Source organism: Lissotriton vulgaris, chromosome 1_1 (assembly GCF_964263255.1).
Source record: "Lissotriton vulgaris chromosome 1_1, aLisVul1.2, whole genome shotgun sequence".
NCBI lineage: Eukaryota > Metazoa > Chordata > Amphibia > Caudata > Salamandridae > Lissotriton > Lissotriton vulgaris.
The window spans coordinates 14,706,642-14,730,401 of NC_141685.1; the positions used below are offsets into that span (position 1 = coordinate 14,706,642).

Consider the following 23,760-nt stretch of genomic DNA (forward strand, 5'->3'; position numbering starts at 1 on the left):
CAGGACTATGAGCTTGAGGGCAGGGAGAGAAAAAAAACGAGAGACTTTGCGAATAGTGCGGAGTGAGAGAAAAGAAGAGGACACAACTAGACTAACTTGGGAGTGAAGGTTGAGTTGGTCATTCAGCTTAACCCCAAGAGTTTTTACAGAAGACGATGGAGAAGGGGGGGGGGGCCTAAGGAGGGGGCCAGAAGAGAGAGGTCCAGGGACTGGAGCAACCACCTGTCAGAACCAGCTCCGTTTTGTCTGGGTTTAACTTCAGGTGGTTGTAATTCATCCAGTCCCGGATGAAGATCATAACAGACTGGAAATTGGACATGGACTCGGGGGATGTGGATAAAGAAAAAATAAGCTGAAGGTAATCCGCATAGTTATAGACGGAGACCTCCATCTGTTGAAGGGCAAAGATGAGAGGGGCAATGTACAGATTAAATAAAAGAGGGGAAGGGAAGAGCCCTGGGGAACCCCGCATTGTACTTCGCGGAAGTCCGCCGAGAAGTCGCCCAAGCGCACTGCCTGGGTGCGGTCTCTCAGGAAGGAGGACAGCCAGACCAAGGCCGAGCCTCCAATCCCCGCCGCCCTGACACGGTAAAGTAAGATGGAGTGGTCAACCGTGTCAAAGGCGGCGGAGAAATCGAGGAGGACCAGGGCCTGGGGGTGGTTAGTGTCCATACCCTCTCTGAGGCTGTCAAGGACCAATAGCACCACGGACTCCGTGGAGTGTGCGGGCGGAAACCAGCCTGACGGGGGGCTAACACCCTGTTCTCCTCCACAAAGGTACTGAGTGCTCTGGTCACATGACGCTCCAGTACCTTCCCCAAAAAGGGCAGTAGTGAGATGGGGCGGTAGTTGACAAGATAGGCGGGGTCAGCGCCAGGTTTTTTAAGGATAGGAACGATGATGGCCGATTTGAGGGGTGGAATAACAATGCCCTGGGACAGTGAGCTATTGAGAAATTTAAGAGGGGGCTGCACACAGGCCGAGTAGATCTGCTTCAGGATGTGAGCAGGACAGGGGTCCAGAGGGGAGCCTGATTTGACCATAGGCAGGAAGGAGAGAAAGGACTCTTCTGTCCGAAGGGGGAAGGAGTCAAGGCGTGCTCCAACTGACGGACACTGGGGGTCGACAAAAGAGGAGGGGGATGTTTGCTTTGATGTTAGAGATTTTGTCCAGGAAAAAGGTGTTGAGGGAATCGCATAAGTCCAGGGAAGGGGAGGGTTTGAGGGTAGCTCTGTCAGAGTAGGCGAGATCGTGCACGATGGAGAAGATTTCTCTAGGCTGATTTTCGGCAGCCAGGATTTTAGAAGAGAAATAAGCATTCTTGGTCGCCAAGATTGATTTTTGTACAGAGACAGGAGGGTGATGTACTGATTTTTAAGATTGGGACAACAGTCTCGCCTCCAAGTCCGTTCCGCACGGCGCACACAGAGTTTTTGAGCCTTCAGTTCCTCATTGAACAAACGGTTCGCGTCGTTCGTGCGCCTGGAGGACACCCGCCTGAGGGGGGCGACGGAGTCGCAGCCTGATCGGAGCCAGGAGTTAATGGAGTCGGCTTGTGCGGAAGACGACAACCCGTGGAGATCCGGGCTAGATGCGGAGAGTGTGGCGGACAGAGAGGCCACATCCACATGGTTCCAGGAGCGCGCCCAGGTGTTTTTGGGAAGAGAGGGCTTGGGGGCTGAGCTGAGGTGTAGGGAAAATGATATCAAGAAATGATCGGACCAAGTGCAGGGGGAGATAGACAGGGAGGTTACTGGGCAATTAATGGACCAGATCTGATCAAGGATGTGGCCCTGGATGTGGGTGGGGGAGTGAACGTGGGAGTCGAAGTTGAGGGAGCGAAGGGTATCCGAGAATTCTTTCGAGGTGGAGCATTCAGCCGGGTCTGAGGGCCAAAAGTTGAAGTCTCCTAACACCAAGATGGAGGAGTTGTTGACTGCTAGAGGGGCCACCAAGTCTTGGAAGCTGGGAAGGAAGAGTTGAGAGGGTGGGGGTGGGGGGGAGGGGCGATACAGAAGTAAACAGGTGAGCGGGGTACTAAAGGAGAGTGAGCGGGCAACTAAAACGTCTGATGAGCCGATGGAAGAGCAGGCTAAAGATTGAAAGAAGATTTCTCTACGGGCAATCAGAGCGACGCCGCCGCCCGGTTTGCCGGAGGGTCGGTCGGCTCGCAGAGCATAATATGAGGCAGGAAGCACAGCTAATAGAGAGGGAAGGGAGTTGTCGCAAAACCAAGTCTCTGTAAGGAATAGGAGATCAGGTTTGCACAGGTCTAATAAGATAAAGAGTTCGTGGCAGTGCTTAACTGCTGACCTGGTGTTAAGGTAATAGGCGGATAAGGTGGTGGGTGCAGGAGAAGCAGGCAGGTCAGGAGAGGGGCCAATGGGAGGGGGGGAAGGATGAGGGGGGGAATGGGGAAGAAGGCGAGGGGCAGTCAGTCCCAGCCTGTCGATTCGCACGGTCACAGTATCGTCCAGAGGCCACGGGCCTTGGAGGTTAAACAGCTGCGCAGAAGAGTATTGTATAGTTTGGGCATGATTGGGGGCCCCTAGGCCCGGTCGGGCGCAGACGGGCTTACCTCTGGCACGCCTTTGGCACGCAAATGTCGCGCCCGCTGCGCTCGTCCGCTGCGCTTCCGGGAGACGCGCATAATTTATGGATAGGTGGGGTAGCGGCTGGGGGGACGTGGCCTCCGAGAAAGGGGCGTGGCCTGCGGGCTTGCCCGAATGGCGGCAAGGAGTGTTTGTCTTGAGGTGTCGCGGCAGCGCTAAATCCGCTGCGCGAAACCAGTTCAGGAGCAGAGGATAAGTTCTTAAAAACAAATAATTAAAGAGTGACAATCAATATTAAAAATAGATCTCACTCCCGGCTTCCGCCTCAGGAGCTCAGTGCATTACAGTCTGCTGCTATAGGTGCTGGAATGAGTGTAAAATGCAGGCTGATGGGGTTAGCAGAGTAAAAGCTCATTCAGTATCCCTAATTGGCATCTATAGGTGCTGGAATGCAGTTAAATGAGGCCTGGTAGGCTTTGGTGAGTGAAAAATCACTCAGTGTCCGTGATCTGCTTCTATAGGTGCAGGAATAAGGTATCAATTCACCGAAATGTAGGGGGGAGATTTGTGTGAAAGAATAACTGTAATTCACTAGATGTTCTTGACACCTGCAATTCGAAGGCCCGCGTGCTGAAGTGAGAGCCACCTCCTGTTGAAACAATAACGCTTTGAGTCTGCGTAGCTTGTTGAAATCTGTTTTCAACCTTGGAATGGAAGGCCACAATGAACTATCTACGCTCCCATGTGAGGGGAGGAACAGGGCGTGGTTGCAACAAGTAACTAACTGGGAACATATACCACACACTGGATTCCCGCCCGTAGACCGCAACAGTCCTGATTATTAAGAACGAGATAGCTTCTGTTCGAAAGCAAAATGAGAGTAGGAATGATTGTGGGAACAGGAGATCCGTTCAAATAACAAGCCAGATTTGGACAGAAACATTACAAGCGCCACACATTGGTACTTGTTTAAACACAAGGGAATGAGCAGCAGCGGAGTCGCACTCCTCTTCCGTAAGAAAAACTTCTCTCTCGGCTCGTTGACAACGATATGTAAAACGCAGGGGCGATAACTCATGTATGTAGCTGCTCCCAAGGGGTTCATATCTACCTACAGGGAAGTGTGCCATGCAGGCAGTGAATCGAAAGGTCATAATGGGAAACAAGATAACCCCATGTATTACCCACAACGCAGAATGTGTTTCCGCAGTAGTGAAGGGGAGTTGTTTGGCTTTTCAGTGTGTAGAATGGTGTAGCTTGCGGGTTTCATAGCCATTGATTGTTGTTTGTGGGTCAAATTAAATGGTAACAACAATGCGCTACAATTAAGGTAATTCCAGGGAACGCGTCCCTTTTTAAGTGTTTGCAGTGTCCAGCTAAATCGCATAACTAATCTAAGATGATTCTGTCCATGATACAAGGTAGAAACCTCATTTTGTACAATATCAATTACAGATGACACAATATTATCTACAGTATAAATACGAGATGACAGTGTATTAAACTGTTGTTGACAACAGCAAGCACTTTGTTTAACTTATCTTGGTCAATTTGGTGTAAACGTACTGCAACTTCCAGTTGCGACAAATTCCAGAGTTCATTATAAGCAGCATAAACAAATCATTTCGAACGTGGGGATTTTGGACCCAAAAGAACATCAGATATGTTTATATCTGCAGACAGCAGAGAAGGATGTTGTCTCATGGCAGACAATGTGTAGTGTTCTAACCATTGTTGACATAATTTCCCTACGGAATAAGTAGTAACAGTGTGGAATGTGATATTGTTTTGGATAACATGGATTAGGTCTATTTAATGTGAACCCAAAAGTAGTTTCACGAAACGAGAATGACAAACATTCATGACTGGTGGCCATACTGTCCAACCTGTTGGAGAATAATGAAATGTACAATATTGTATCATACTATTTAGTTGATCTTCGTATACTTTGTATAAGACTGCCAATCATCAAAAAGGGCCAAGGATGCAATAGTGAGAGTATTCAATTCCTTAACCTTAACCAACCCACGACAAGTAGTCTGTTGCATTGTGTCATTAAGAAAGATAATTTGCGTAGGTATCGGTCACGCACAAAATTGTGATTCTGTCCCTCAGACTTTCCAGGACTTAGTGTCCCATATCGATTTTAAGTCAATATTATCCTTCCAGTAATCATATCCCTTCAGAGCTAGGTGATCAATCAAAAGAGATGCATATATTAACTTGGTCTGAGGAAGCATATTTGTTTTCAAGAGAGTGCGAACCAATTTAAAATAGTACGATACCGGGTCTGAAAAGTTATATGTGGTAAAATAAGTGCATTTTATCTTTTGTGTATTGGAACTACCCTGAGATGGATTTGGACAATGCTCCCATTGAGTATAATTATATTGGGATGCTGTCCGTTAGCCCTATGCAAAACAATTATGCCCATAATGTTGATAGCAGAACAAATTGGCATAGTTAGCAGAATTTAAATATAAATTCCCAGTGTCAAAGACAGTGTAATATTGCAATTCCGAAAGCATAGAATTCACAGCATCAACGTCCTAATCATCCGATTGCAACCCAGGCACTATTATATCACCCATGGAAACATGGAATACATATGGTATCTGCAGGGTCTCCGTAGGACCGAAGACAGGGCCGTAAACATTGAATGCTACTTCATACAATTCTATCAGTTACTGGGACCGCTGAAATGTTAACAAGGGACTGGTCTCTTCATTTATGCGAGGAGGAATGTGGGGCCAACACCCCGCATACAAGTTCTGCAGCAGTGTGGTCGGGGAGGTAATGCCCATTAATCAAAAAGAAAAAAACTAATACGAATCCAATCCACTTGAACAAAAATACCATGGAAAAAACAAACAGACATATTTCCAAGGTTGTATCAGATAAGTAAGTTTTAACCAGGAGATGAAAACACAAATCCACACTGGTGGTGGGGATAAAACTGAAGAGAACGAAGAACTGTCTGAAGGAAAGTGATCTTAATCGATGTAGTAACTAGAAGACCTCAGCTGGAATAAGGGAGGCTGGGATTCTGGATGTAGACTGGAGGCTCGCACTCCCAAAGTAGACTCAAGGGGTGGATCAGAATAAACGATTTCCATTGGAGGTTGTCAAAAAGGTAAAATTGGTACCAAGTCAACTGAAGACCGGACATCCCACCCCGGAAGCTGGGAAGAATCGGAAATAAATGGAGCTCCCAGGCTGTAAAGGAACATCCTGACTTGGGACACGTCTAGTCATACTATTGAGGATTGGCCAAATGGTGAAGCTTGACATGTTCAATTGAAACAAAGGAGTGTCTTTGTATCCTGGAAGTGGAGGTAAAAATCACAGTTTGGGTACCAAGAAGACCAAACACTGGAACAGGAGCACGGTAGGAGGGACCAAATTCTTTCTTTTTTTTTTTTTTGAAAGTTCTTTTTATTGTTTCATCAGAAGGATCATATACAGAAATAAGGTCACACGGTAGAGCGTCAACATTCCGCTCCCGCCGCCGGTCATGCAACTTTTCTGTTGATATTGAATATTGTACCCTTCATAATGAACTTATTGACTCTTGTACCAGCAACAGAAATAGAACACATAAACCGAAAAACCAGAAGAACCCCCCCAAGCAGCAGTTCACCAACCCTGGCTTTCCCTCCTCCCTCGCTCCTGTCCCCCCCATCCATCTGCTGTGTTGCACCCGGAGAATCCAGAGTCTTGAGCAAGGTATCTACAGTATATATACATTGTTCAGTAAGTTCCACCTTACATGGTACCTCGTCTAGGGTCCCATTGACCTCATACGTTGTGTTCGTATTGACTCATTCTAGACCATGGTAGTGTCTCCATTTAGCCCATATTTTCCGGAATCACTCTCTCCGCCGCCATGTACAAATCTAGCCCTCTCCAGGTCTGGCTTTCCGGGCGTCCCCCAGAGTCGTTCTATGTCCCTTTTTACCACCACCAAAGCCAGCAACAAAAAGATGAGCAGGGGGCGGGTGAGATCTACTTCTGTGGTCATGCCCAGGAGCGCCAATCTAGGATCCCGCGGGATGTCCACCCCCAGTACCTCGCCTAGTTCCATGAACACAGCTTCCCAGTATTCTTGAACAACTGCACATCCCCAGATTGTATGGAAGAAATCGCCCGTGTGTTGGTGGCATCTAAGGCATGCAGTGTTGGCAATCCTACCCATTTTAAAGAGCCTCACCCTGTCGAAGTAAACTCGATGGAGCACTTTAAATTGTATGAGACGGAGTCTCGACTTTATCGCCACCTCACGAGGGTGCATGAGAGCAAGTTCCCAGTCCAGATCCTCCATGGTTCCCACGTCTGTCTCCCACTTGTCCCGTAGGGCCTGTAGGTCACCCAGCATATTATTCCTCAGGGTCCTGTACGCCAGTGATACCGCCCCCCCCGCATCTGCTCCTGTAGCAATCTGCCCTCCAGTGGTGCATATTCTGGGATGTCTGTAAGTGTAATGCGTTGTGCCCTCCATGCATGTTGCAGTTGAACGTATTTGTAGTATTGGGTGTTGCGTAGGCCAAATTCATCTTTGAGCGCCTGAAAAGTTTTCAATTCCCCCCTTGCTATCACGTCTCCCACAGTGGAGATGCCAATGTCATCCCATCTGCTGAAGCCTTTCAGCTTGATGAGCTCCCCCAGCCACTGACAGCACCATAGTGTCGTCTGGCGGGTGGGCCTCTTGTCCCACCCCATTCTTGTTGTCGCTCTACGCCACGCCGACAACGTAATTCTGGTGGCAGGGAGGAGCTGTTGACCCCCCTTCCCTCCATATAGGAAGTGTAGTATAGTTGTGTTCGACCACTTAGATCTCTCCAGTGCATATGTAGGGTGGTGACCAAATTCTTTCTTGATCGCCACCTTTTCACGAACCAGATCTTCAACTTTAGGAAGCCAGCCAGAAACAGGATTGGGACCGCTGCATCCACTGGCAGATCGAGGGCAAATGTGTTTCAGCCAAAGCCTCACAACACTTTTGTAGATCCTGCTAGACAGCACAGTGGTTATTTACGTTAAAGATTACGGCAGCAGCCATAACATATAGACCGTCAAGGTCTGGAAAATACATCTTGACGTGAAAGAGCATTTCGTACGGGGTCCGCCCACCCAAAGATATTCTTGAGAGGTTGAATGCAAGTTGAACCCCATAAAGATGGGATAACCAGCCACGACCTGCACCTAATACATTTGTCTGTTAAGGATTGCTTTAAGTCACAGTTCATCTGCTCCACCTCAGGATTGCCCACAGGCCTATATGGAGAAGAGAAATGCACCTGCACTCCCATTGAAGTCATCGAATCACTGTAAGCCTTAGAAGCAAAAGCTGAATCCTGGTCTGAATGGAAAGCGCCACAGGCGTAAGTTCCAACAAAAAAGCAAATCCTTTATAACAGTTCGGGTGTCAGACGACACTGTGGCCAGAACCCGAGGAACCTAGTGCAAGAATCCACTGCAACTAAAATGTATTTGAAAACATTATCGGATAAAAGAGGACTGCAATGATCAAGATAAATGCAGCCAAAGGGATGATTGGAAATGAAAAGATATGTTTGAGGTATTGGCAACACAGTAGAACTCTTAATTTGTTGACAAACATCGCAACAAAGGACATATCTGCGAGTCTACTGGTAGCATTCTTACTTGTATTGTATTGTATTGTATTGTATTGTATGTTGGATTTATATAGCGCTTATCACCCAGGGGTCTCTAAGCGCTTGCCTTGGGAACCCGTCCTGGCTTTTCCCTGTGAGATAGCCCCTACAGGGCATCCCCAAGGTGAAAGCCAGGCATCCCGCCGCAGGGGGCCGTTGTGGAGATTAAGCAAGCTTAATGCCCAGAGTTGCAGAGTGTGAACCCATGATTAGGTCAGGCACCGAAGCGAGAATTATCGAGTCCGTGGACATTTGAGCTCAAGACCCTGCCGCGTCGGGAATTGAACCCTGGTCCCGGGTCTGACCTCTGCTTCAGGGTCTGCCTGCTCTAACCAGTGAGCCAAACTTCTCCACTTGATATGGTTACTGGAGTATTACTCTCCCTTTCATCCTTCTGTAAAGAGCTCTGATATCCCTCGGGATCTGGTTTGCGCTATATGAAACTTTATAAAATAAAAACATTAATAATTAAAACGTGCCACGAATAGCGTTGCTGTAAAAGAGAAACAGTGGCAGCTACTCCTGCATGTGCAGAAGCAATAACTTCATGGGCGGCCACAATCAAAGAGTGTCTGTGGTCAAGGTTAGGGATCAGACAATCACCAACACTAGGAATGATCACAAAGGGAACTTTATCCGCAGTGAACTGATCGGAATAGCGAGAAGGAAACCCTTGAAGAAAGGGAGCACCATCCTGGGTAGCGGCTGTGCCTGCCAAAAAGTAATCATCAATTCTAGTCATAGAATGCGTAACTGCGGCTACTTTATCTGTGGCTACTGCAGATTTGGCTGCTTCATCGGCCATTACATTTCCAACAGCGTGCGCTCCCACACGTTGACGGCTCAATGTACGTACACCATGTGTAATTGGCAGGCATTCTTTAAGAGTGGCCACTCGAACCCAAAGCGTTTTATGCTTTATCGTGCTAACTATAGAATCTCAAAAATCGTTTAGTGTCCACAAAGATTGAACTATCATTGAAGGACTGTACACAATAAAAAGAATCCCACACAACAAGGGTGGGGAATTCAGGATCATAATATTAGAGAGCTAAAAGGAAGGTCCTTGGCCGTGCAGTCCACAAGGGACTGCGTATGAATCAAGGTAGAGTGAAACACTCCATCCTTCATAGCACCTACGACAACAGTGCAAGCTACAGAATATGTCTGGTTGAATCAATGGCCGGTTGAGCCGAACCATCAGTGTAAATGATGTATTTGTACTGAACAAGAGGAATATCAGAAAAGGGGAGAGGGCGAACCTGTCCATACTAAAGAGAAACTTGCACTTGCAAAGAAGGGTCAAAAACAAAGCTGACATCAGCCGACGTCAAAGACATAGCCCATTGAATCCAACGAGGATGCAGAGCTTTAAAATTAGGAACACTAGCTTTCCTGACCGCCTCTGAGGGAGTGCTTTCAGAATAGCCATTTGCACGGCAGTTAAAAAAAATTCAGTTAAAGAAAAACACAATTCTGCAGGAGTATACAAATGTGATTTAACCCCTTGCATGCTGATGACAGAACGGTTCCGTCATCAGCGTCGGTTGAGCTGTGCTGATGACGGAACCGTTCCGTCATGACTCCGCCCGCGCAAGGCGAAGTCAGCACAGGCGGGGAATACGCCCCGCACGCAAGGGGTTAAAAGCAATTGGAACAGTGTGACCCTCATCATATGTCACCTAAGTGAAGCCGGGAATGTAAGTCCTGCCAACATTTTAAAAACCAAGCAGAGACTGCAATTTAAGGGTAGACGGAGGTTGCAATTGAGCACACTTCTACAAAAAGGGGGGTAGGGGGGGAATCCCCAACCCTCATTCGTCAATTCATAACCAAAAAAAAAAAAAAGAACGTCAAGAAACGCAATATGTGATTTTCGCTAAATTGAATTTGTAGCCAAGAGCAGCGAATTGCATGATGATGCGATCCGCTCTTGCACGTGTGGGATTTAACTCATCATCCTTTAGTATATGTCGAGATAAGAGAAAGTGTCAGTATCAAAAACATTCAAAAGGGACACTATACGTGCCGCAAAAACCCCAGGGCTATTCTTATACCCCATGGGTAGTCTCGCATATCGCCTCTGGGAGCCGTGGGTGCTGGACACGGAAACATCAATTTAAAATACCTAGTGTAGGGGAGGAGCTACGCTGGCAAGCAGGATGGCTGCATAAGCTCCCGGCTCCGCCGACGTCCGCCCGCAGCACATATATCCTGCAATCTATCCTGACCTCGCACCGGACTCCCGTGCACATGAGGTGTTCCTGATTCTTAAGGTTCAATCCCGAAATTTCAAGTTTCTCGGGTGACGAAGATATGCCGTGTTCCATTCTCGGCCTAACTCAGTGTGGAAGCCGGGGCCTCGATTTCTAGCCCAACGGGTTAGAGTTGATCAACATTGGCCACGGGACCTGGGCTGCGTCCAGTCTCCCGAACTGGGACACAATTTGCTTTTTCGATTGGCTACTCTGTGAACTGTTTACATCGAGGACACAGCAGAGTGACGCACCGGTTGCTGTGGTCGGGGGTCCAACGCCCGGAGACTCCGTTAGCCTCCCGGGGTGGACGGGCTTGGCCCCCGCTAGCGGCGACTGTGTTGATATTGCAAGGCGGAGAGCGCCCACTGTTGTCATCGGCTCCGTGTGTGCCTGGTACCCCGGAGTAGTCGACCTCCAGGGTTCAAGTCCTGCTTCGTTGCTTCGCGAGAGGGGATGGAGGGGGCGGACGGCACACCATCGCTGCAGACCGTAATGGCCACCATTGGGGCGCTCCAATCGCAGATCACCGTCATGTACCGGAAACTGTCTGTAACAGTGGACAATATCTGTCTGAGACCAGACGATGACGCCTCGACATGTTTTCAGCAAGCTGTGGTACCCGTGGAGCATTGTACGCTTGAGTTTGAGGTCCCCGTGCGGAAGCCTGATTTCATATGCTTTGTTGACTCTCGCGTAACAGATAGCACGCCTGTGATCATCGTCAGCTTTCCCTGCTCGATCCCTATCCTGCCGAATATCGCCATGGACAGTCTCAAGTGCCACCACAAGTTCCTCAGTGACTATCGGAGAGATTCGCCATCCTTTTTCACCTTTCCTCGCCTACTTTGTGGATATCGTGAACTTTTATCCTATTTTCGATCAGATTCCTTTGACTTGAACTTCTATGAACGCTTCGATTTCCCCATTGTGATTGTGGTCTGGATTATAAGGGCTCTTATGAAGAACCGTACTGGCCAGGGTTGAATCTGACTATCAGGGCTTGATAGAATATCTTGATCTGATGCCGGGATTGTGTCCTATAACGTAACGGGAGTTGGGTGGTTTTTAATGTCCTCCCCCGGTTGGATTACGTACTTTGCCTCATACTGTATTGGATATATTTCAGGGAGGTCGCTTCTGGCGGGGGGTAAGGGAGAACGGGAGTGTGTTTTAATTCTCCTCCTCCACTCACTTTCTTTCCTTCTATTAGGGTAAGTTTCTGGGCGACAGGCACGCTGCTAGAGGGGTAGGCCGTAGCCATTGCAGGGGTGCAGGGTGGGGGGTTAGGGGGGGGTTTATTATTTTGCCTTTGTTTTGTTCTATGGCTCCTTCTTTCTTTTCTTTTTCTCCCTTCGGGAGGTGGGCTGTTTATCCTTCACTGATTTCTTTACCCTCCTGGTGTCTACACTGGATCTGATTCTTCTGTATCTTGATGGGTGGGTCTTATGGATGGTATTCGCTTTAGATCGCTTACAAGTTGCTTATCCTTTTTCGTATGCGTAACTACTGCGTAATTATGATGACGTCACATGTCTCCCTATAATTGATGGTTTGCGAAGCTACATCCCTCCACCTACTATTGTACTGTATCTTACGTGTGACACCTATATTTGTAATGCCACTCTCGACTATTTAATAAAAATATATATATAAAAAAATTAAAATACCTAGTGTCGTTTTGAACTTTTTACGCACAATACTGTTGATCAAAGCTGTAGTATGTGTGTTTTTTTCCGCACAAGTAAGAGTAGGACTATTCAAATCTCTATAATCCAAAACTATGCAGTAAGAACTATCAGGTTCCAAAATAGTAAAGAGAGGATTATTCATGGCAGAGACACAGGGTTCAATTACTGCTTGGTATTCCAATTGGGTAAGAATCTCTTTTACGGACGCCTTAGTGTCACGTTTAATTGGATATTTAGGCTTCAGCTGAAAAATAGAAGTTATGGGAACAACATGTAAAGGGGAATCCTCATCCCACCCAACCTGGTTTAGGTATAAGCCAGGGGCAAAAAGCAAGAACCCAGTCAGAAGCATAAGCATGCTTAGTCTCATCGAGGAGGAATTGCGAAAAGGAAGGTATTAATCACATTCTCGCCCCGAGGACAAGCTAGACCAAACGGAGGAGGCCAATCGACCTCCGCCAGCAAAATGTCGTAAGAAGACATCACAAATAGCATTTATGGTGCGTCTAATGTCGCCTTCAATCTGAATGTCTACTTGGTAAAGCCTCAGGTGGAGCTACGTGGGTGATCGTGGTTTCAACAGTTACAAAGGTGTCCGTTGCTTTCGACTCCAGAAACTGGCGGGGACAAATTCTAAACAAGGAACCCTGTAGGACCGAACGAGCGAAGTGCCCGTCCCTGCAGACTGGACTGTCCAGAGAGTAGTGTTTGGTGAACGTATGCAGAGACGCCCACATGGCTGCCTAGCAGATATCCAGTCCTGGGACTCCACGTGCTAGTGCAATGATCACAGTTTTAGCACTGGTGGAATGAGCTCTTAAGTCTTCATAATGCAGATTCTTCTTCAAAGCATAGCAGACCTTGATGCAGAGAACGACTCATCAAGAGATGGTCTGTTTCTGCACCGCCCAACCTTTCTTTGCAACAACACCACCCCACGAAGAGTTGGTCGTCCACCCAGAACTCTTTAGTGTGATCAAGGTAGAATGACAACGCTCTTTTTGGGTCCAGACGGTGGAGTTACTCCTCTAATTTAGAGGGATGTGGAGGAGCGTAAAAAGTAGGTAAGGTGACTGACTGTCCCGCATGAAAAGATGCCACTACTTTTGGAAGGAAAGAGGCTCTTGTGGGAAGCCCCGATTTGTCAGGAAATATCATCAAGAAGGGGGACTATCATCAAAAAGCCTGTTTTGCTGGTTAACCAGGCAGAGGGGCCAATTGTGCAGGCGCTCAAAAGAAGCACACATGAGGAAGGGGAGAACCAAATTAAGGTCCCAATGAGGCATAATGAAGGGAGAAGGTGGGAACATGTGCACAAGGCCGTTCAGGAATCTATGTACAATGGGTGTCTGAAATAAAGAGGGTTGGTCTGTCAGTCTCAGTAAAGCAGACAAAGCAGACAGATACTTTCCCAGGGTACCCAAAGCAGAGCACACCCGTCCTCTGGCCCATGTGGTCGGAATGAGCCATGCAGGGCTTGTTGGTGGCTGTGGTACGGCTGGTGCGGCCGAAAGGCCCTTCTGTAGTCACGAAAGAAGCGAAAGGCAGACTGGGGACGTGTGGCAACTGCGAGGCCCAAGTACTTGGCCATAGTCTGCGAGTCCTTAAAGCACTTCTGCGCCGTGCCTGCCTCGTCTCCAAAGAGATGATTGACCTCAAAGGGCATGTCCATGAGCAAATCCTGGACATCCCCTGAAAAGCCATATGTTCTCTGCCAGCTGTGGCATCCGACAGCCACCATCCATTAAATCACTCTGCCCAGCCCGTCAGTCATGTCTTGCCCACAGCGAATGGCAAACTTTGCTGCAGCTCTCCCATCTGACACGGTTTGGAAAAGGATGGCCGGGGCCTCCTCCGGGATCTGTGGCAGCACTTGCGCAACCATTTACCACAGGTTGTGGGAGTAAAGGCCCAAGAAGCATGCAGTGTTCATGGACTGCAATGCAAGGCTCTCAGAAGAAAAACATTTCTTGCCCCAGCTATCCAGCCTCTTGGATTCCCTATCCGAAGGGTCGGGGCAAAGGGAATGCACCCTGGGATGCAATGGCCTGGACCACCAAGCTCTCTGGGGTAGGGTGAGTGATGAGGAAATTCACAGACACAGAGAGGCCTGGAGCCGACCAAGGATCAGGTTCCATCGAAAAAAGGCCTTGAATGCCCAGGCTCCTTAATCCCGTCGGCCAATGGACAGGGAGAAGTCGAAGCACGCTTCAACTTCTTGTGCTATTTGTGCCTCTTACCGGAAAGTCAATTTTGAGTAGGACGAAGAAGACTTGGAAAATCCTGGAGAGGTGCCGGGACTTTCCTATCGACCAGAACCGGGACCTCTGGGTCTGCCGGGCCACAAGCAGCTTTGGGAACCGCTCTCTCAAAGCCTTCGGAGCCATGACCTGGCAGTCAGAGCACAACTTTGAGTCGTGGTCACGGTCCAGACACCAGAGACAAACCAAACGCAGGTCGGTCACTGACATGGCGCGGTGACATGCGCCGAATGGCTTACACCCTGAAGTCTTTCTAGACATGGTACTTATACACCAGAGATGGGGATTTGACAAAAAGTAGAAAAAAGCCTGTCAAAAAGTGACAGAGGGTAGCTCTCTTCACCGATAAGCGCTTGACTGAAGTGGAATAAGAAGAACTGATGCAGGTGCGCTGAGGTGGCAGCTATATAGGGAAAGCAGACATCACTTCTGGCGCTGATGATATCACGCGGAGGTGACAGACGCCACCTGTCGGTGTGAATGGGTATTGCTCGAAGAAAAGTTTTCCAGATCCAGTCTGACGCCTGGCAAATTCAAAGGTAAGGAATCTGCGGCTAGATGTGTCTATCAGATAGAAAAGCTCGGGTGGACTCTGTTAGTTCAAGGAGTAGCTGACTTTTTCTCCACGCACTGCCCCGGCTTTGCAAGACCACCCCTGAAGGCTCTCTACTGGTTTCCACAGAACCAGAGGATCACATTTAAACCTCTTTGCAGCATTCACAAGGCTGCTGTACAAAGCTCATCAGTCAACCCTCAGTCAGAGAACTTGAGTCAGATTTATTGCCAAGCCTTCCAAAAAACGACTTGAAGACATATCACTGGCGTTTAGTGGCCTAGACTCTGAAATGCTCTCTACCCACCCTTGAGAGCAGGACCTAACCTTCTCAGCTTCAGGAAATGCATCAAAACATAACAATTAAAACTGGCTTTCTGAGGAGGGTCTATGACTACAGGGTATATTTAAGGTCCTTGCAGTAACCCACATGTGAAAAGAGACCTTTTAAGAAAAATTTAAAAAAGGTATCCAAATAAATAATACAGCACGAGCCTCAAAGACGCACAGCGTACAAGACTCAGAAGTCAACAGTTTACCTGCATGATGGCGATATCCTTCTCGAGCGTCCGGCATTCCTCCTCCAAGATGGATCTGGGGAGAGAAGGAGAGCTTGTAACTGGGCTGGCATTTGGCTCCATCATCTTGACACCAATATATAGAAAGGACGAGACTAGCATAATGTGTTGCGTCTAACGGTCGTAGCCAGTGGAGGGAAGCAAACTTTACAACAGGGCTGTCCTGGAAAAATGGAGGAGGAAGGAGAAAGGTTTGTTTAAATGATGGAATAACCCAACTCCTGCCAAGGAGGCAATAGCCAACTGGGACAAATCTCTTTCCAGCAACACTGTACAAACAAGCCTCAAAACCTGAGAAACCATCAACAATGAACAAATAATGCCTCAAAATGTGAGTGTTGGACTTGGGCCTTTTTGGCAGGTTCACCCCCTTAAACTTTTTGCTTTTAGCCTCTGACATGGTGGGAGTGGTTTTAGGCCTCTGCGCACTTTAGCACTGTGGCCCAGTGTAAAGTGCGTGTGCACACAGTGTGTGTGGTGAGAGTGGCCTGCCCTCCCATAGGAATGCATGGGGGATTTGTGTTCCCATGGTAATTCCTGATATGTGGGGAGTGCAGGTGCGAGTTTGGTATGCGAGAACTCGTGAGAAATGCTGTGCGATGGTGTGCGCAGATTTATTGTGTCTAGTGTAGAAGTGCCACTTTTAGAAGTTGCCATTTCTGTGTGCTGTGAGATGTGAATTGCCTGTCTGGCTTGTGAGTGACAGGGGCTCCCTGGCTCCAGGAGCCAGGGTGAGTCTGCCCGGTGGGGAATAGGGAGATCTGCATGTAGATGGGAGGGAGGAGTTGCACCTGGGACCTAAATAGGGCTGTGACTTCCCTCCACAATGCTGGCTCCCCCCCTGTGGTGCGTCTGATGTCCCTGGCCTGTCCTGTGAATAGGGAGAGGGCCTGAGCAAAACAAAGTGCTGCAGAACCGGTTGCATCTGGTTCTCCCCTTGAGACAAAGGATCTTGTGTATAAAAGAAGGGGCTGTGACCCAATGAAAATGTTCTTGTTCTGGACTTGAATCGACCAGGGGCGTGCTGCTGCTGGGGCTCAGGGGAAGGCTTGCCTCCCTGGGCTCTGCTCTGCCCTGTCCTTGGATGCCTGGAGGACTTCTTTCCTTGGGACCCTTCTTCCTGGTCCGGATGCCAGGACCCTAAAGAGACTTTGGCAGCCCCCTTAGCGTCCTGGGAGCGCTGATATGCATTCTTATATCTCTGCCTCCCCAGGAAAGCGTGAGGGCTGCACAGCACTGATGCTGCAGCCCCTTGTTAGAGGGAATCCCCTGCGTAGGGATTTGCCACTCCTTTGGCACATGAGGGGTGCCCACCCCGCTTGTTTTAATATTTACTTGCAGGTGCCCACCCTGCATTATGTCCGCTTGTTTTTTATATTTAATTTAAGCAGGTGCCCACCCTGCGTCTTCGCTCTTCATTTTTAATTAGCTTGCGGGTGCCCAACCCGCATTGCGGCCTTTTGTTATTCCTTAGCGGATGCCCACCCCGCTGTATATGCCGCCAATGTACGTCCTTCCTTAGCGGGTGCCCACCCAGCTGTATTTGACGGCGAAGCGAGATCGCCGCCACCGTCCGCGGCCCGCCTGGTTGTGGGCATGGCCTGGCGGATGGAAGAGGAAGGGGAGATGAACCGGCAGCGCCTGGTCACGAGGGGCTCCCGTGTGTAAGGAAGCCCCGCGTGCCGCACAGAAGTCGTCTGGAGCCTCGCGGGCTCCCCTGCCAAATCCAGTGTTCTCAGGGAGGGACCGGGTAACGGAGCAAGCAGGGGAAGCCTCGCAGACTCCCCGGAGAAGTGGTGCCAGTCCCACGGATTGCTGCAGCAGCCCAAGAGTCCAGCGAGTCCCCAGAGCCCCGGTGAGTGGAGAAGGGGGGGGGCTGCCTTCCTCGTTCTTGGTGCTCATGAGGCACCCCAGCAGCCATGCTGGATTCCCTGAGCGGCCCCCGCCTGGTAGGGGGCTGTTCCCACGTTGGTGACCATGTTCTTAGTAGAGTCCCAGAGCGGGACCCCGCACCAACATGCCATCTTTATTTAAAGCTCCACAGTGCTTGGGGGCATTATTTACTTTAAGAGCCTGAGGACTCCAACGCTGTGCATATTTGTTTCCAGAGCCAGATGGCTCCCACATGGGCAGTATTTATTTACAGAAGCCCGGTGTGGCTTCAGCATTTGCCTAAATTTTTTTCCAGAGCCTAGATGGCTCCAACTTTGGACGCATAGTTATTTCAGGAGCAAGAGTGCTTCAAGGGACATACTTTATTTTCAGAGCCAGATGGCTCCAATGTCCTACGCAATTTGTCCGAAGGGCCAGTGAGAGCCCACGCCGCACTTTTACTTCACCGCTGCCCAGCAAGTAGTGGGCAGCTGCACCGTTTAGGTATTTCATTTTAGGGGGACATGTTTTTCATCTAGGAGTGAGACGCACTCCTTTGCCCCATCTCTGCCTGCACAGCTGCGCAGCACTTAGTGCCAGCTGCAACGTTTAGGCCTTCATTGAGACTCCCAGCTGCCCAGCAAGTAATGGGCAGCTGCAACGTTTAGGTTTGGGCCAAGTGCGCCCCCGTGACTGTCGCTGCATTGGCAGTGTGCCCTGATTTTGAGCCCCTTTGAGATGGCCAGTTGGCCCAGGTGACTATAGGTTTGTAGGGCGCAAGGCCTAGTGTACTTTTTAGAGGTGCTAGGAAATGTAATGTTTGTAGTATGTTTTATGCATCTTGATTTATGATTATAAATGTGCTTTTATGATTACTAGGTTTTACCTGCTGTTTTTATTTCCCTTCTGTGGTCTAGGTTTGATTTATTCCCTACTGCAGGTTATGTTACTAAGTTCATTTCCTGATGCAAGTTATGTTTAGGAGTTGTGGTCTACTAGATTTAGACTTAGGAGATTGGCGCAGAATAGAGTTCTCGCCTTATGTGATACTGTGCCTGTATGATTTATGTGACAGGTTGATGCTGAGTATAGTGTCTGCCAGTGATACTGTGCCTGTTATAATTTATGTTACAGGTTGACGCTGATTATAGAGTCTGCCGGTGATTACTGGCTGTGTTCTAAGTTCCTGATTTATTCTTACTTTTACTATTCTTTACCAAGTGTTAATTCTGACAGTGGCCCACGTGGCCCTGTCGTGTGTAAATAATCCCCAGTAAATATTGCCCGTGCCAGTTGGCACAGTGTACATTGTGTGATTACTATCTGATGTGTTTTTATTACAATACAAAGGCTATTTTCATACATAACCTTGTGTGGAGTTCCTTTTGTGGTGTGCCTAGTGTGTTGTTACTGTGTGTGTTGTGCAAATGCTTTACGCACTGCCTCCGGGATAAGCCTGACTGCTCGTGCCAAGCTACCAAGGGGGTGAGCAGGGGCTATCTTTGGCGTGTAACTCCCTTTCCCTGACTAGAGTGGTGGTCTCTGCCTGGCTTTGGTGCAAGCCTTAGCCAGCCAGAGATCCTTATTTCTAACACTGAGGAAATGTTACATTCATGGTGATTCCATTAGTAGCAGTCATTGTTTCGCCCTCCTTCACGGCCGTCTCAGAGCAGCCAGGAAAACATGAAACAAGCTTCTAAAAAGAATGCAGTCACATAAACAAAATATGGAGTGCTTCACGTGCTATAGTTCGTCTGTGTGTGTGTGTGTGTGTGTGTGTGTGAGCATCACTCCTGTACGGATTCACCAACCAGAACACCCTGATCTTGATTGTATAAGTTTGCTGGCCTGAGGACTGTAGACAGGCGGGTTATAGTAGATTGTATACAATAATTTAAAATGAAGCAGTCTATATCTGCCTTTGAAGGAGACTGCTGTGGTCAACACACAGCATTTCTCCAGTTGATCAGACAGTGGAGAACCTTCTGGCTGGCAGTTTCTCTACCGCATGAGCCGTAGTCGTCGTGTTATAGATCTGCGTTAGCTAACATACATCCTTTGCAGTTACTTTTACATGCTGTCAGGCTATAGATCAATGATAGCTGGTGTACAGCCTTTGCAGTTTCTTTTACATATGGTTGAGTTATAGATCTGCGATAGCTGGAGTACGACCTTTGCAGTTCCTTTTATATATGGTTGAGATATAAATCAAGTTGTAGATCTGTGATAGCGGACGTACAGCATTGGGAGTTCCTTTTACATACGATCAAGTTGTAGATCTGCGATAGCTGGCATACGTTCGGGCTATGGATCTTCAAAATCAGTCGTACGTTCGGGCTATAGATCTGCGATAGCTGGCGTACAGCCTTTTACTGTTCCTTTTACATACAGTCAGGCTATAGATCTGCAATAGCTGGAGTACGACCTTTGCAGTTCCGTGTACATATGGTCGGGCTATAGATCTGCGAAAGCTGGTGTACGTTCGGGCTATAGATCTAGGATAGCAGGCGTACGGCCTTTGCATTCCTTTTACATACGGTTGGGCTATAGATCTGTGATAGCCGACGTACAGCCTTTGCAGTTCCTTTTCCCTAAGTGAGGGTGACACTTGCCCAGGACTCCAAGGATAAGATGGGTAAGTCCCTGCACAGATTCCCACAGACGAGAACATATGAAAGCATCCAGCGATATGGTACATACCTTGCCTTTTATTGCAACAGTGAGATAAAAGTGTGTTTTTCAAGCTGCCATCAAGACTGTGTCGTTCGCTATCTGCATACCCACAATCTCCATGACTAGCATAAGAGGCCATTTTCTGCCATGTCCAGCCCGTGCGGGCCACTAGTTCTACCAAGATGGAGGTTCTGGGCATTAAGCACACCAAGACCATAATGATTGGAACAGGAGATGCAATGTTGACTACGGCGATCAAATGCGGTACCCAAGGAACTGGGTGGTACCCAAAGTACATGAACTGAGGTTGAACAGAATGAAAATACAATTCCAAGTCCATGAATCCCCGTCTGTCCGCCCCCCTACAATCAACACTGAGAACCAACGATTCCATCTAACGCAGGCTGGGCTAGGTCAGCCCGTTTAACATGGATTTAAGGTTGTGAAGTAAGAAGCATGATAGAAGGAGTCGGGATGTTCACAAAAAAGGTAGAGGAATTTCAGAAGGGGGTAACTCACCCCTTCATGGACAATAGAAAGGAGTTCCAGTGGTCAACCGTTCATTCCACCTCAGTAGCATCGTTCTCACGTAGCTGAACAGGATTGTCACAGTGGACTCTAATGCAAAGTGTCAGGAAAGCGGTTTCTTGTATGCTAACTTGTCTGTCGGAACAAATAAGCAGATCCTCACGTATGTGTCCACTGTTTGCCCTTCAAAAGTGGGTTCCATTTGAAGCTCCCCCTTTGGGCTGACGCCCGGTTTGGCCTTCCTGCCAGGGAGAGGCAACACCTCTTCCAACGGCAGACCCTTTGTCTTCTTTTCTGAAAGTCATTCACACCTCCCTATGGGAGGGAAGAAAGCTGTCTTGAAGGCAGCAACAGCAAACAATCACTGAAAAACTTTGGGCAACACAGTAGCAACATTCTAAAGTTTCCATTTACTTAAAAGTTACAGTAAGTTTGTCTTGAGCATCAGGTCGGATTTAATGCACAATTCTCTTGATACCTTGAAGTACCAACTTTAGTAGTTCAATTCAGAAGTTAGCACAACTAAGTGGTCAGCATGTAACCCTGTATTCACTAATGGCGCTACTACCCTTTCTAGAGTAAAAACAACAATTTGGGGGTTTTACTGCTGGAACATGTCAAAACAAGTTCTACTTTTTAATATACAGCACCCTCCCTAGCTAGGGGTTACATATATATATCAAGGTAGGTCAATGTAAATGGCAAAGTCGAGGTAGCAGATGGAAACTGCTCTACCTGCAGTGGCAGCCTGCGAGTCATGCTTTGCTTTATCACATGGGTAGTAGCACAAACAATTGCTGCTGTCCATGAGGGGCACTTTAATTCACATCCCCAAGTTACCCCTGGTACCATATACTATGGACTTCTAAGTAAGTAAACATATGCCAATTGTGGGTGAAACAATAGGACATATATGTTTTAAGGGCCAGAGTACTGGCCCTGGGGCCTGTGTGGCAAGTCTCGTGAACCTTCAGAGTTGAAAAACCAGCAGCATCAGTACACAACCTTGGGGGTATCATGAAAAAAGAGACATTTCCTAACACAAAGATATCGGACCAAAGAAATTCTAGAGAGCATTGGGCCACGCCTACTATCAAGGGGGAACATCTCAGATTTGCTCCAATTTACCAGACAGTCGCTAGATGGCTCTAAATAATGAATTTCCAAACTTAGGGCAAACATTGAACTATGGGTCCTACACATACAATACCACAGCATGATTCCAAACAGGATGGCTATCACGTCTGCCTTATTACAAGTGCAGTAGATCCATGGGCACTAAGCACATCGGACACCTGTCAAGTTTGTGGCGGAGTAACCCATCCGGCAAACTCTACGTCAGGCCGTATGTCATCAGCATAGAGGTACAAAAGGATACTTTTGTTGGTACTATGGGCTTCGTGATATACCAGTAACCGTCACGCTGCACCATTTCCTGATGAGATCAGCTGCAAAGGCAGCCACTCTCTAGTCATCGAGCCAATCCATGGATTTGGAGGAGCACACGTCCAAATAGTTTACCCCTTGAATCAAATATCATCTTTCCTGAATTCTCCAAATGAAAGTGACAGCCGAAGATGCCCAGCACGGGCAGGTCATTGATGCTCAGGAGAAGGTCATTGGGCCTAAAGTGCAACCTAAGCGTTCTCTCTCACTGCACCTCCTGCCCATGGCATATGTACCCAGGTGGTGTACCTAGCGATCAGCAGTCTTCCTAAAAAAAATCTTTTTTAGAGGCTCAACACCTGTTTGTCGGTAGATTCCACATATTTTTGTTCAAGAGCCCGAATGTCAGATTCAAGGTGATTGGGGTGGTCCTGGTGTGACCGGAACACTCACAAGTGCTTATCAATGCAGACACCTATGATATAGATCTAAGAACCTCCCACAGAGTGCTGAATTTAGTCTGAACTACTTTGCTTTGGGAGTTATCAGCTCCGATCTGAAAACAGTGTCAAAGAGAGCCTCTGAATAGAAGCAAAATATCATATTTATTTTTATTTATTTTATTTCTTTATTGAGCTTATAAAGCGCGACAGCTACCCGAAAGGATTTCCCGGCGCTGAGAAATAGCAACGAGCAGTAGGTACAGAAAGAAATGCAGTTATTGATTAAAAAGCCAGGTCTTAACGGCTTTGCGGAAATGAGCATAGCAGTCCTCAGAGCGAATTTGGAAAGGAAGAGAGTTCCATAACTTGAGCCTTAGGAAAGCGAACGACCTTCCGCCCATTCTGGACAATCTAAACTTGGGCACAGTGAAAAGAATTTGAGAGGAGGAACGGAGGGAACGAGAAGGGGAGTAGGCATTGACCAAGGATTGCAGATAGCTGGGAGCAGTTCTCATCCTGATTTTGTGCATATAACTGAGCGACTTAAATTTCACTCGGCTATCCACCTTCATATGCCTGAGAGAGAGAGAGAGTGAGAGAGAGAGAGAGAGAGAGAGAGATGGGCGTTATCAATGGGAACACAACAAAGATGTGGTCATTAAGATGTTGACAATATCTCAATGTCCGTCGTCCAGGTGCTACCTCATTTGTAGCTAGCCAGCAGTCAGTTCTTAACAGCATATCATGCATTGAAGAATAGAATGTGAACTCTACAGGGAATCTCTGCCATCAAAGATCCATCAGCCCATGATGGCCCATAACATGCAGTATTGTTTGTGCTGCAGGTGACATCGGCCTAATCGCTGTGCTACATCTATCCACCGTAGGACTGAGGAGTGTATCTACGTTCCCACAATTGGGCCTGGTTCTAACTGAAAGAAATGGTCCCACAAGAACTGCCAGGCATCCACCACTTGCATCACAAGTGTTAACAAGGGTGACGAGCCTCTCACCCAGGCATCCACCTTTGAGCCACAAGTGTTAAGAAGGGTGATGGACATCTCATCCAGGCATCCACCACTGGGACCACAAGTGTTAACAAGGGTGACGAGCCTCTCACCCAGGCATCCACCAGAATTGCCAAGAGCTAATAGCCTCTCACTCTGTCGTTGATCATCTGGGCAACAAGTGTTAAGAAGGGTGATGGACTGCTCACCCAGGCATCCACCACTGGTGTCACAAGTGTTTGATTTGATTTAAATTTATATAGCGCAGCGAATGCCCGAGGGAGTC

The 23,760-nt window shown here is 48.0% G+C and overlaps 1 protein-coding gene across 1 annotated transcript in view; it reads right to left on the minus strand.

Moving 5' to 3' along the window:
- Window positions 1-23,760, minus strand: part of CCDC24 (coiled-coil domain containing 24) — a 176,100-nt gene that overhangs the window by 42,461 nt on the left and 109,879 nt on the right. The window contains exon 6 of the mRNA XM_086954158.1: window positions 15,527-15,581. Within this exon, the coding sequence (XP_086810284.1) occupies window positions 15,527-15,581 (55 nt within the window). The remainder of the gene's footprint in view (window positions 1-15,526; window positions 15,582-23,760) is intronic.